This window comes from Vanellus vanellus, assembly GCF_965231255.1.
Source record: "Vanellus vanellus genome assembly, chromosome: 5".
NCBI lineage: Eukaryota > Metazoa > Chordata > Aves > Charadriiformes > Charadriidae > Vanellus > Vanellus vanellus.
The window spans coordinates 8,993,691-9,007,101 of NC_138910.1; the positions used below are offsets into that span (position 1 = coordinate 8,993,691).

The 13,411-nt window shown below is 38.3% G+C and overlaps 1 protein-coding gene across 1 annotated transcript in view; it reads left to right on the forward strand.

Moving 5' to 3' along the window:
• The window catches only part of NCKAP5 (NCK associated protein 5), a gene marked incomplete at both ends in the record, with an annotated part of 382,055 nt that overhangs the window by 318,570 nt on the left and 50,074 nt on the right, over positions 1 to 13,411 (forward strand). The window contains 3 exons of the mRNA XM_082484353.1: positions 287 to 4,137; positions 4,836 to 5,013; positions 9,317 to 9,395. Coding sequence (XP_082340479.1) covers positions 287 to 4,137; positions 4,836 to 5,013; positions 9,317 to 9,395 — 4,108 coding nt within the window. The remainder of the gene's footprint in view (positions 1 to 286; positions 4,138 to 4,835; positions 5,014 to 9,316; positions 9,396 to 13,411) is intronic.

The following is a 13,411-nucleotide window of genomic DNA, read 5'->3' on the forward strand; positions in this document are numbered from 1 at the left end:
CTCACAGTTTCCTCATTTATTCTGACATTTATTCTGTCTTTCACAATCCAAATTGTTCTTCTTCTTTATCTTAATCCTTCCATTCATATTGTTCTTCCTACAGGTTTTAAGTGTGCTGCAGCCTTCACACCACTATGAAATCCTTTATTAAAAAAGAACATTGCTATTAATAGCAATGGATGAAATGTAATGCTCTGTGCAGCTCCTAAATCTCTTTACTAAAATGGTAACACTTTTTATTAACAGCATTTTTGAGTAATATGTGAATTTTATTTTGTTTTAACAGTCATCCATGAGCTGGGATAAAAGAATAAGCATTGGTTCTTCACTCCCAAGCAACCTCTCAAGTCCTGCAGATGATCTACCTCCAACTCGTATCAAGGAAAACCACATCTTAGAAGGGTTGAAGAAATTACAGAAGCAAAAAATATTACTTGAATCACCTTCAGTAATATCAAAATGGGGTTACAAAGATTGCATGAACTCTAATGAAGGAATATATTCCCCTGGAGTTAAATGTGGCAGCCATAATGAACAGACTCATTGTAAGCCAATGGAAATAGGAAGTATTTGCATTGGACGTAACAAAACTTTCTCTTATGATTCAGATTCTCATGATGATGCCGATGATGACTCTGCATCCTTACTGTTGCTGCAGGAAGTACCAAGCAAAGACTGCAGGACCTATTGTAACAAATTAACTCACAGTGTTTCTGACAGTCTGTTTGACTGGGATCCTAATAGGAAACATTTGCCAGAAAGAAGTTCATATTTTAATTCAAAGGAAAGACCCGAAAAATTGACTAGTTTTGTCAGTGGGTTTCAGGCAGAAGTAAAATCCCGCACCAGAGCAAAGCTGCCTGAGTTACAGTTAAATCAAAGTCACGCTAATACAGGTTGGAAGGACCTTAATTTTCAGCTTTCAGATACTGATGACACTGAAGCCTTGGATGAATTGCATATAGAAAGCAGTGATGAGAAAAGTCCATCAGATTTATTAGCAACTCCTTTTACTGAGAAGTACACAAAGAACTCTGACATGCTCAAAGTCACGGAGAATTCTCAGTTTGTATCTACTGACAAAGGGGAAAAACACATATCTGCTCACTCAGACATTAGGCCAAAGACATGTAATTTCATTAAACAACAAAAGGTTATAAAAAAGACTTCTTCTGAAGAGTGCATTACTGTAATATTTGATGCTGAGGATGGTGAGCCTATTGAATTCAGCTCACATCAAACTGGAGTTGTCACTGTAACAAGAAATGAGATTTCAATCAACCAGCCACAAACTAGGTCCAGTCCAGAATATACTGAACTTATACCTCAGGGGTTAACTGATTTGCAGACAGGAACCAATGCTAGAAACTACACTGCTTTAGAAGGACCTGAAGATGAAACCGAGGAACAGCCTCTTGAAGATAATACGGGGAATAAAAATACAGTTGTCCCCATGACCTGCAGTGAATCTTCACTCTGTGGAAGAGTGACGCTGCAAAATACTCCTCGACAAAAACTAGTGAAGCCAGTGTATGATGTATCATACAAGACCGGTTCAAGCTCCACTGTGCATGCAGGAATCAATCAAAAGCCAAACTTGACCAAAATACCCAGCAGAGGTAAATTTTCTCCACAAAAAACTGTGATGACAGAGAGTGAGGAGACACCTGTAGCTCAACCAGTGGGCCCTGCAACCCTTGAAAAATCACCCGCTCTTCCACCTGTAAAACTTTCAAGATTCAAAAAGGCACAAAGTCCACCTCGTAATTTTGACTCAAAAGTTGACTTGCAGGTTCCAGAGCCCCCTACCCACCTCCTGCCCAGCTTGAAACGGCCAGGCAGAGGCGACGGGTCAAAGTATCCAAAGAGTCAGAGTCCAGCATCACCGCTTTTGCCTCAGCACCTTATAGAGCCCAGTGACTACGGAGAACCTCCAACCAGAGACTTCCATTGTGATTTAGAAACTGTAGAAGCCCGATCGCCATCCCCACCAGTTCCTCCAGGCAGGTCAACATCCCTGTTGATTCGGCCTAATTATGCTCATTCACCACCTGTACCGGTAAAGTTAGGAGGAGCTGGTCCCAGTGAAACAGCAAAAAATATCCTGAAATCATCACCATTAAAAGGAACTGTGAACTCTGGCTTTCATAATCATTCTAGTCATGAAATGCAAGCAAAAAATGTATCTTCCGGGGCCAAAATTGAATTATCTTACCTTCAAGAAAATGCAGAAGCAATTATGCAAAATAAATGCGTATCTCAGCAACCCCATAGTGCATGCCAAGGACTTTTGAAAGTTTCCACAAAGCAAGCCTGCCCAAAAAGCCCTAATCAGCTGGGTCTCCACAGGAATCGTGAATTTTCCAGCACAGATTTTCCAACAGCCAGGTCTTTTTCTCTAGGTTGTCCGTCATTGGAAACAACTTCTTCACAAAAAAACTCATATTCCAGCAAAAAGGATATTTCCAGTAGGGTGGATCAGCCACAAAAGATGCCAAACATTCTCCCCGCAACTCCTCAGTGTCATACAACAAGCACAAGTGAGCCTTTGCTGTCTCAGGTAAACAATTCCCCACTGTCAACCCTGTTTCATGGTAGTGACACTGTACATGCTACCCAAAACTCTAATGAGAAAGGAATGAAAACCCGTCTCCCTGTAGGACTGAAATTATTTGTCAAGTCTCCTCAACTTCTCCGAAAGAGCTCTACTGTACCAGGGAAGCAGGAAAAAGACAGTATAAATGCAGCTTCCAAAAGTAATGTGAGTTCCAGTAAGAACAAGCAAAATGAATCTGTAAGTGTAACCACTAGAGGTGCAACAGATGCTGAATTAAAAGACTCTATGTCTGATACTGAAGTAAAAAATAATTTTACTTTGGGACTTAGTATGGATACAGCATCACCTCATTCACATGAAAACGGCAACTTGGTGGTAGACAGAGTAGATGGATTAGAAAACAAATTAGTTAAGAGATCCGTTTCTTCTAGCAGCAAGTCGCACTTGAAGCCAGCTCTGGGCATGAACGGAGCAAAAGCTCGTAGTCAGAGTTTTAGCATTCATACAGGGGAAAAGCCATCTGCCCCTGTGACAGAAGGTCTTGGAAAAGTACGGACTCAGATAATTACAAACACTTCTGATAGAGGAAATTCTCTAACAAGGCAGAACTCAGCCATGGAAGGACTTCAAGTCAAGGGCATTCCTGGGTCAGCAATGACACCAGAGACTGTTTCATATACTCCTAAAACCACAGAAAATTCTTATTCTAGACAAGGTTCTCTTGGAAATATGAGTAGTTGCAATAGCCAGCATGGAAGCCCAAGCAAACTGCCCTTCAGATCATCTGCAAAAGTAGACTTGTTTCACAACACTTCAAAATGTGATGGAAACAAACCATTTTCTCAGAAGGATGTGTGCAGTCTATCTGTTCAGAGTGAGAAAAGCGCTGAAAGTTTTAAACATGAAGCTCTAAGTAAAAAAGGTGTTCTGCCAGCAGAATTGGAGTTAGAAGTGTCAGCTACTGTATCTTCCAAGCAAATTTCATCATTTCAAAGCTCGGATGGAATGAAGTGTCCCCATAAACTGGAAGCAACAAAGTCACGAAGACAGCAAATGTGTTTAAAGTTAGCGGAAGCCTCGGAGAAGGTTACTGATGTTTTGAGTTCACCAGCTCTACAACCTACAATAGAGGAGAAAGTCATGTTATGCATCCAAGAAAATGTGCAAAAGGGTCAGGGACAAACCAGATCTCCCACTGGGGAGACTAAACAAAAGACTGGGCCCTCTATCGCTAGTTGGTTTGGCTTTCGAAAGAGTAAGCTCCCAGCACTGAGTAGCAGGAAAACTGATGTTCCTAAAACAAAGGTAGAAAAAAAAGATGCAAAAGTTTCAGGATTTGGAATTAAGCAGGCAAAATTAGAGAGAAGAAAAGAAAAAAAGAAAACTGAACAACACTGTGAAATAGAAAATGAAATTAACAGGAAGACAGACAACGGTGACATTTTAGCTGATGCCATGGAGAGCAAAATTATGAAACCTTCACAAGACACACCGGCTGAGATTGAGTGTGAACAAGTCAAAGGTTCCACCACAGCTACATACTCCCCAAAAGACAGTTTTATGAAAGAGCTTTTGAACAGGTAAAACTCTGGAACAGAATTTGGGATGTGTTGTTGCACACTGTAGCTTTACAGATGCTCAGATGCTAAGTTCGATGTACGTTCTGTTTAGACTAAGAATGAATAGTAGCAATCAGTAGGTACCCTACCAGGACTTTAATCTCTACAGGGAAAAAAACATGAATAACAAGTTGATAATTTTGTTCATGATACTTTGTTAACCAAACCAATGGCCTCTGAAATTAAAGAATGGCAAGTTACATCCAAGTTGATAGAAATTCAAATGATTCCAGAAATCAAGAATCTAGGCAGATGGTGTGTGAAGATAGAGGATATTAAGTACATGTTTTAATGTATTCCATCTTCGTGAATGGTAACCAGAAAACATATATTTGGTAACTAGTCAGAATTAACTACATTTCTAACCATCACAACCTTTGGTCACAGAAGAACTTGGCAGTTGCTATACTGTGTTTGCACGATTGCCCCACAGCAGTCCCAAATATAATATAAATCATTATATGTGAAAGACTAAATTGATATACTACCTGAAATTGCAAGTGACAGATTTGATCAAGGCTAGTTAGAAACATTTATCACTCAAAGGTCTAGAGACAGAAAGATACAGAGAGGTTACTTTAAACATTAAAGGAATGGAAAAGTAGAGTGATTGAAGAAGGGCAATGTAATTTATCAGAGGAATCACTCTCTACCTGCAGAGCTGATAAGAAAGCAGCTCAGCAGACAGAAAGTGGATCAAATAATGTTTCCTACAGGAGTGTGTCGAAGGGCAGCTCCCAGGGCTCCTCTCTTCACGGCAACTCTATCAGCTCTCAAGGAAACCACAAGAAAAACAGCAACACAAAAGCTGATACGGAAATGCAGAATCAGACCCTGGTAAGTGCTTTAGTACATGAAAACATTATTACCTTCTTTTTAACTTCTGGATGTGTTCCTTATTGCCAGTACAGACAAACAGGATAATAAGTGTTTATATATGATAGAAAGATTTTGTGTAGCTAGAGAGTTGTGAATTAATACAAAAGTTGGCAGCTTGACTGTAGGCCAGGTTATACAGCTAGTCATGAAGATTCTAATGCTTCTGCTGGCAATTCAATTCCAGTGGAGATATATGCACAATGATGCTATAATCATACTTACTACGGTGAAATAATAAGACCATTTTCTTTTTTTTTATTATTTTTTCCTCTTTCCCTGAAAATTGCATGCCAGTGTTAAACATTCCTCTGAACGTTATAGAAATCAATAAGCCCGAAAAGTGCAGTGCTGGCAGGGAAAAGGCAAAGTATTCAACGACGTTTGGGAATATTTGTCACTTAACAGGTAGTCTTTCAAAAGCAAAAACATACATTTGACCCATGTCTGTCTTTGTACGATCTTCCTGTTAATGCCCTGTAGTTAGTGTTATGCTTCAATAAGGTATTAACTATACTTGATACTTTTACCAGCGAGTAGGAAATTTACCCAGCGAGTAGGAAAGCTGCAATTTAGAAGAAAAACAATTTTATTTTCTGTTAGCTCCTAGATTCTGGTTCTTGAAAGGTTATGCGAGTGGCTAAGTTTTCTGCATCAAGAAGCATACACACAGAGTCTTGGATTGTAGCCTAAAGTCAGATTTAATGGGTGCCCTTCTTTGTGAAGCTTCTAATAATTAACCTTAGAATTTAGTGGACAATTTCTTGCCCAGCAAGGGCCTTTCCCAAGATGTTTTAAAGTTGAAGCATCAGGAGAACAGAGATGCTTTAACTCGATGAGCATTCTTTTCTCATTCCTGATAGTGGTCTTGACCGTATTATTATGATGATTATTAACAATAATCACAATTTTCACAAAATAGTCTAAAAACTTGTGCCAAATATAATACTGAACATGAGTTGAGTGTATTATTTTTGTTGTTCTGATAAAGCTGAGTTCTTGAAGTACAGCACATGCAACTATTTCATCTGAGAGATTTTGAAATACAAATTCTTTGGGATGTGTTTCAAGGGTAAAACAAATTTCAAAAAGCTTCATAATAGGAACTGGAAAAACTCTTAGCTAAGTACTGGTCTTCAGGGTGCTTAAAGTTAAAGTATCCCCCACCTGGTTTCAACTTCAGGCAAATGTTTTTTTACATTAATGCAGATGTCTTTCCTAAGAACGTCTGCAAGGTCATTTTTTAAAACTTATGGGGAACATATGCAGAATGAATGTGTTGGAAAACTTTTTCCTCCTAACTCCTGTGGTATCATCTCTTCTTTGAAAATGTAGATGTCTCCTGCATTATAAAACCACAAATTATAAGCATATCTAAGGCTGTCCTTGTAGTGTCACTGAAAGGAAAGAGAGAGAATGAAAGTCTGGAAATGTGCAATATGCAGGAAATTCAATCCAACTGATCTAGAACTTTGATAGCAAAGCAGAGCCCCTTATCAGAGCCACTCAGTTTAACTATGCCCCATTTAATATGGTCCTGACAGCTTAGGGTATATCTTCACTGTACAGAAGTACAAAAAACTCTACACGTTGCTTCTACAATTTCTTTCTAACTTATTTTCTAATGCTGCAATAATTTGCTGTGCTTTTTGTCTGTCATTTTGTGAAGTCTTTCTAAACGCAGCAATAATAGTCATGTAGGACTTTAAGTATATCTTCAAGAAACACACTTTGTTTTATCGATGAACTACAACGATTGTCCTTAATATACATAAATAATGGAGAAATGCTAATTATACGTTTGCCATGGGGAAAAGGCATTACATGTCCCATACCGTACATTCTTTTGTTCACTGGGAATCAAAGTATTTTTTTTATTGTTTTTGAAGATTAAGTTACATTATATGCTTCATTGTTGTGAGTTTCATATTGTGTTTTTTGTGGCACTTAATTCCTGAAAGAAATATCTAGTGCCAAAAGACTGAGGGCATCTAGAATAACGAGATTAAAAACGTACTTACAGTTCTTAATGCTGCTAACTTATGAAAGAGATATACCTTAAGATTCCACAGTATGTGATATTTCATCTTGTCCTCCAAACTTCTACAAGAAAAACAAGGGAAAGTCTTTAAATTCAAAGTTCATGCATCTTATTACTATCGTTTCCAGTTATTCTTTGACATCTGCCTACTTTGAAGTAGATTGCAAAGGACTGGGAAATAGCTGTTACCGAAATCAGTCACATCCAGTAGAATGGCATGTTGTGCATTTTTTTACTTGTAAAAACCCAATATGAATGCTTTTGGAGAAAACAACATAAATCTTTTCAAAATCCCTGAACTGAGAAGATTTCTTTTCTTTTTGGGACAATGCAGAGTATATTTAGTCATATGGGTGCAGTGCAGAAGCTGCTGTATTTCAAAACTGCATATTATATATATTCTGGTTCTTTAAATCCTGGCCATAACGTTTTTTAACACTAATTTTCTAGACAGTTTTTCCTTTAAAGCCTATTTAATTTTTGATGGTTAAATCTCTTCTCTTATGATGTGCCAGGTAAAGACTTGGGGCACTATTATGCCATAACATATGCACCAATTACCTCTGATTTCTGTTCATGCAAAGAATGTTATTGCTGGACTGCCACTGAATTTATGGAAAAAGCAATGTTCCACCAGTGGTGGCCTTGTGCATTCACCTTCAGAGGGATACGCTTCCCGTTAGTGTTCATCAAAAAAGCACTTTGCTCTAAAGGCCAGCCAACAGAAATACATAATACTTTAGCCCACACCAAGGATATTCCACATTCTCCAATACTTTTTCATGTCCTTGGCTGGAGCTTAAGGTGAGATACAATCATTTTTGCGCTGCACTGCTTCATTTCATCTTTGTGATTTTATTACAGCCCAGCGTAATTTAGAAAAGCCATGGGCTTTATTTGTGAGGTGGAAGCACGGCACCAAAATCAAGACACCAGGAGTTTTGTATAGCAGTGTCTGTCTGTGGTCTGTGCGTTTGGGGAATACCCAGAGATCTATCCTCATATTGTGAAATGTCATATCAGCAGCAAGCCACAGACCACCATGCAGTATGCAAATGTGAGAAATTGTCTTACCCATAACTCGATGCCAAATGATCACATACTCTCCTCTTCATTTTCCATAGCCTGAAGAGCCTCATTTCAGAAGAAAAAAGACGTCATCAAATCTCTGGGATTAAGAGATTATAAATGCGCTTTTATAAATTTAGAGAGCGAGTCTTTCATGTCTTACTGAGGCTAGTCACAGGAGGTCAATAGGGCTACTTGTGTAAGCCAGGCAAGCAGAATATATACTATGATCAAAGATATGTCATGCAAATGATGATAAATTCTACTAGTTTAGATTGGAGAACATATTTAATGTTACTGTGAATGTGCTGTATGTGGTTCAAAACAGCAGAGAGTCATTAACAAATAATTTAAGATCTCTGAGATATTGAAAGTATTGTTTTCTGCAGTGCTGGCTTCCCTCCTCTCATCACCCTTAAAAGTATCTTCATTCCTGTTTGATTTATATAGCGTGGCAGAAATATATGTCCCTGGATCTGAATTATGGCCTCTGATGGCATGTAATGGAGGGGGGGTTCACTGTACGCTAGGAAGATACTCAGATTACATATGCACTTTGGAAATAGGAGTGCAGAAAATGCAAAAATATGCCTTCATCTAAAACATAAAGTATCTCGGGGATTTGAATAACACATACTTGAATAACACGTACAAGCTCTTAGTGTGAACTGCATTCTTAAATGAAGTTTTTCTCTCCGTTCAGCTAAAAAATGCTTTTAAACAGAAGTGGAAACAAAACCACCGAAGTTCAGTGTTTGCGAAGTGAACTATAGAGATACCACATCACATATTAAGTTCACGTTCCTTTTAGCATAGAATCTGAAACATGGTATTTCTGGAGGGAAACAAATAAGCGGTCAGGAGACCTGAACATAATTCTTTTTATATATATATTTTTTTAATGCAGAAAATGACTTTTCCTTTTGAGGAATTGCATCTTCCAAGGGTATTTTTGGACTGCTGCATACCGTGACTTTGAATGAAGTTAAAAGTTGTTATCCTCAGATATCATTCATAGAATGAGACAGGCTATATACTTCCACTCTTATCTGCCCTGTAACTTTGGTTTATTTCTGAAAAAATATTTTGTAGTTATCATGAAGCGATATAAACAGTCACAGATGTTCTTTACTTTTGTTGTTGTACTATGTACAGGCTAAAGTAGTCACAGAAAACCTGCAAGAAGAAGAGGAGGACACCATGACAAGGACTACATGTCAGAGTCATGTGATAGGTACACAATTATGTTTTTCACTGGATTTTATTGCTGTCTCAATTTTTTGAAAAAAAAAAAAAAACAACAAAAAAAAACGTGGAATTCACATTACTTTATTTGCCCACCTAATATCAGCTTTACCATTCATTTAGCTCTGTTCCTGGATACCCAGATTTCACCAACTATATAAAAGATGAGTTCATACTATTACCAATTGTGGATCAAAGCAATGCTTGACAGAAGGGCGTTGGAATTTATCTGTGAAAGATCATTTCAGCCTCCAAAACTAGTGGGTTACATATAGTGGCTTAACTCAAGGGTTGTTGCACATGATGCTTTCAGTGGGAATAATACTGATACACTGCAACTCTGCCATCTGGCCTTGAATTAGTAAAATTCAGAATAAAATTCTGAATAGCAGAATAATTACTGTGATAAAGTAAATCAAAAGGAGTAGCAAACCAGGTGTCTGCTCAGAAAACTTTAAAACTGTTAGTGAAAATGAAGTTGCCTTTGCTCTGCATTTTTCAGGAGCGTAGCACCATCCACCCTGCTTCTTGATTGACATGTACTAATTTGTAACCTCAGTACATGTTAAAATATTTAATAGGCAATGGAGGACAAAACAGAAGTCTGTCTGGATCTGCAGAACAGTATTTTACCAATGTAAGGAACCGACCCTGAATGAAAAAAATTCTCCTTTAGCAAGTTCCCTTTGCAGGCAGAGACTACAGCAATACTTAAAATCTGATTCAGTGTTTTCAGGACACTGTAAGTGATTTTGCTAGCAAGAAGCTCTTTCATTTCACTAATAATGCCAACCCGGCAAGTGGGGCTGAACAGAGGTATCATGTCGAAACACATTTCTCTTTGGGATAGTAGGAAAATGTTTGCGTGCTTTATTGATGTGAACATCCTTTTCAGTCCCAAATTCAGCCAAATAAACTCTGGCTGTCATACTTGCAGAAAAGATCCCTAAACTCTTCCGTCTCTAAGAACCCAGCCATAACTTGGCTCCGTTACTGCAACTAAATGGCAGGAACTTTGAACCATGCAGTGTAAGACTCCGAGGGGATTCTGTGAGTGGGTAGGCACTAGCCCTCAAAAGATAAATACGTGCTCCTCGCTCTGTGAATAAAGGACTTTCTTTCTGTTACTAGAAATTGCTCAAAAAGAGAAACTCCCTGTTCAGAATTATTTTTCCTCAGACTGAAATAATTATTTTGCCTCCACCAGAAAATTCTCAAAAACTTACTTTGAATTGATGTGAAGTGTTTGGGTTTAATTTTTTAATCCAGATACTGGAGAAGAAAATATAGCTATTTGCAGAGCTTTCTTCTGAAAAGACTCCAGTACTTCCTTGGTGCTCATCAGTGTAATTGGTGGTTGCGGCTGAGACCTAATTGCTGTATGTTTCAATATATTACTTCATTATTGGGTCCTGTAATATGTCATGCAGGTGGCTTTTGAGAGTGTTAGTATTTTGCTCCCCCAACGGGCACCGCATCTGAGTCTCCGACAGGACATAGTGGTTATGGAGCAGGTTGGTTGGCATTCCCCAAAGTCAGACTTCAGTTGTGCCTTGGGTTCATGAGGCCCTCGGTTAGCTAGGAGAGGTCATCACTGCGGGTCCAGCCCACCTGTGCGCCGAAGTCCTTTTTTGCAAAGAAAATACCTTTTTCTTCACCTTTTTCAGTGCTGATGACATGGATAAAGTGACAGGTAGGTCTGTGGCCCAGGTCTATACAACCACAGTATGTGGTGCTACAGAGATGCCGGACAGTGCTGCCCTTTGGAAATTCCTATTAGCTCATACAAAGACCTTTCCATCATCTGAATTATACCAATTAAAAAAGCATCTTCTTTTCCCTAGACAATGCCGTCTCTTAAAGGCTCAACACAGGATTCCAGCTATCCCTGCTCTGCCTTGTCAAACCATCTAGAATAACTCAATGAGTTTGCTTTGAGGATGTAGTTGTTAATGTCAGGAAACTCTTTGATGATGGGAGACATTATGTGCAATGGGTAGTATTAGCACAGTAAAAATAATAGAAGTCTAAGCAAATTTGTTAACATTAGCACAGTGAGTCCTATCGCAGAATGTACCAGTCATTACTTATTTCAGCAGGACAAGCCCAAGCCTGGGAAATTAAAAGCATGGATCTAAGTGCTCTTCCTGAATACTCCTAAATCAGTATCGTGCTGTGTTTTATTCCACTCTCATCAGGCTATGTTTTATCTTACACTGGTATTTTTGCTGCTGTATGTCTGCATTGCTCCTTGTGGATATTGAGTTTTCCTAGATCTCGTTCAGATTCTTTTACCAAATTCCTTGATAGAGCTCCTGGCATTTTTCTGATACGAAGGTTTTCATAGAAAGATACTGATTTTTTTCAAGATGGAAACTCTATGCAGCTTTAAGAAACGTTCATTTGGAACGTTTCCTATGTCAGTTTGAGATTTTTAGTGAAAAACACACACAAGGAAGAACTTTGGAAGATTAGAGAGAACTTGTTGGTATGGAGAATTACCTGAGATGTGAGAGCGCTACATTCAGCTTTCTTTGTCATCAACTCCTAGGCTTCTCGTTGTCAGAAGCAGAAGGAATGATACAGGAAGGATAGCTCTGTAAATGTTAGGCCTTGCTGCCGTCAAGCTGATGATAGTGAGCCAGGTCTTTAGTGTGATCGAAGGGGGCGGTTCATGTCCTGGTGGAAGCTTTTGGTCTGTTGTTTTCATGGAACAGTTTCACGGTGTTGCGGGTTCTTCCAGAACAGAAACATCTTTGAAATCTTGAAAAGTTCAGTGGGCTCTAAATTCATTTCTTACTGCATTCTTCACCATCATAAACAGTTGTTTTCAGAAAACAAAGTCCACTGTGGTTTTGTAGCTGTACTTTATTCTATTAGAATTTATTCTATTGATTTTGATCTAAACTGTTAACAAAATAAAGCTGAGTGTATAGAAGATGTAGAAAGGCTATGATTAAGCAGGGAAGATGTTCTTTACATAATAGGAAAAACACATTTTGCTCTACTTGTCGCTGCAAAATACCTAAATTGGCATCAGTTCTGCCCAGTTAGCTAATAAACAAGATACATATAACTGAACAGTCTTCAGTCATATGTATCTTATATATCATTTTCTAATAATGAGATCCTTCTGGGTAAGTTAAAGAAAAACCATGTAAAATGCCAGTTGCTAGGTTTTTAATTTATTGTCAGTTGTTGATCTAAACGAATTTAAGCATTTTGCTGAGTCTTTGGATTTCCTAAATTGAAAGAATACAAGAATGCAGAGTAATATAAAATTTCCTTTCTAGTATACCTGTATCTCAGGAGCACATGATCTTTTCCATATGAAGCAGTCATTTATATTGTGCTATATTGTACCTAAACATATATTTAAAATAATTTTTAACATCTTAAAAAGAAAAATATGTTATATGCTTGATGCTTCTGCTGTACAGTCAGTGAGAATGCCAAATGTGGCCCTGGCAGCACAGATACTCCCTGTGCTCCCACTTCCCACAGACAGGAGACCTAAGAAGCCACGATTACCACTTTCAGGTCCAGTCATCTTCAGAGCTCCTTCCTCAAGCCCTTTGCAATAAAGTAGTTGGGTTTTGAAAGAGTGATGAAGTGGGAAATGCTGAAGTACCTAATACGAGGAAGGACATGATAGAAAGGTTGACTTTCTCTTCCTGTCATGAAAGACTCCCCAGCTCAGACAGGTACAGCAAGGGTCTCCGAATAATCCTATAAATAAAATTATTTTATTGAAAGCAAAAGCGATGTGTCAAGCTCCTGACAGTATTGCTCCCATGTAAACATAAAAAAGCCTTCATTTTACAAAGAAAAAGAATTCTGTTTCCCTCAAGGGAGCAAAAGTGTCAGTGTTTGTCTTGAAATTCCCCATTGTCACAATGGCCAAAAAAATTACAAGGTGGTTACAAATTACACCTTTGCAGAGAGAAGGTAATAATTGGACACCTTGAGAAGAAAAAAGCATTTGTGAGAAAGTTTAATATTGCA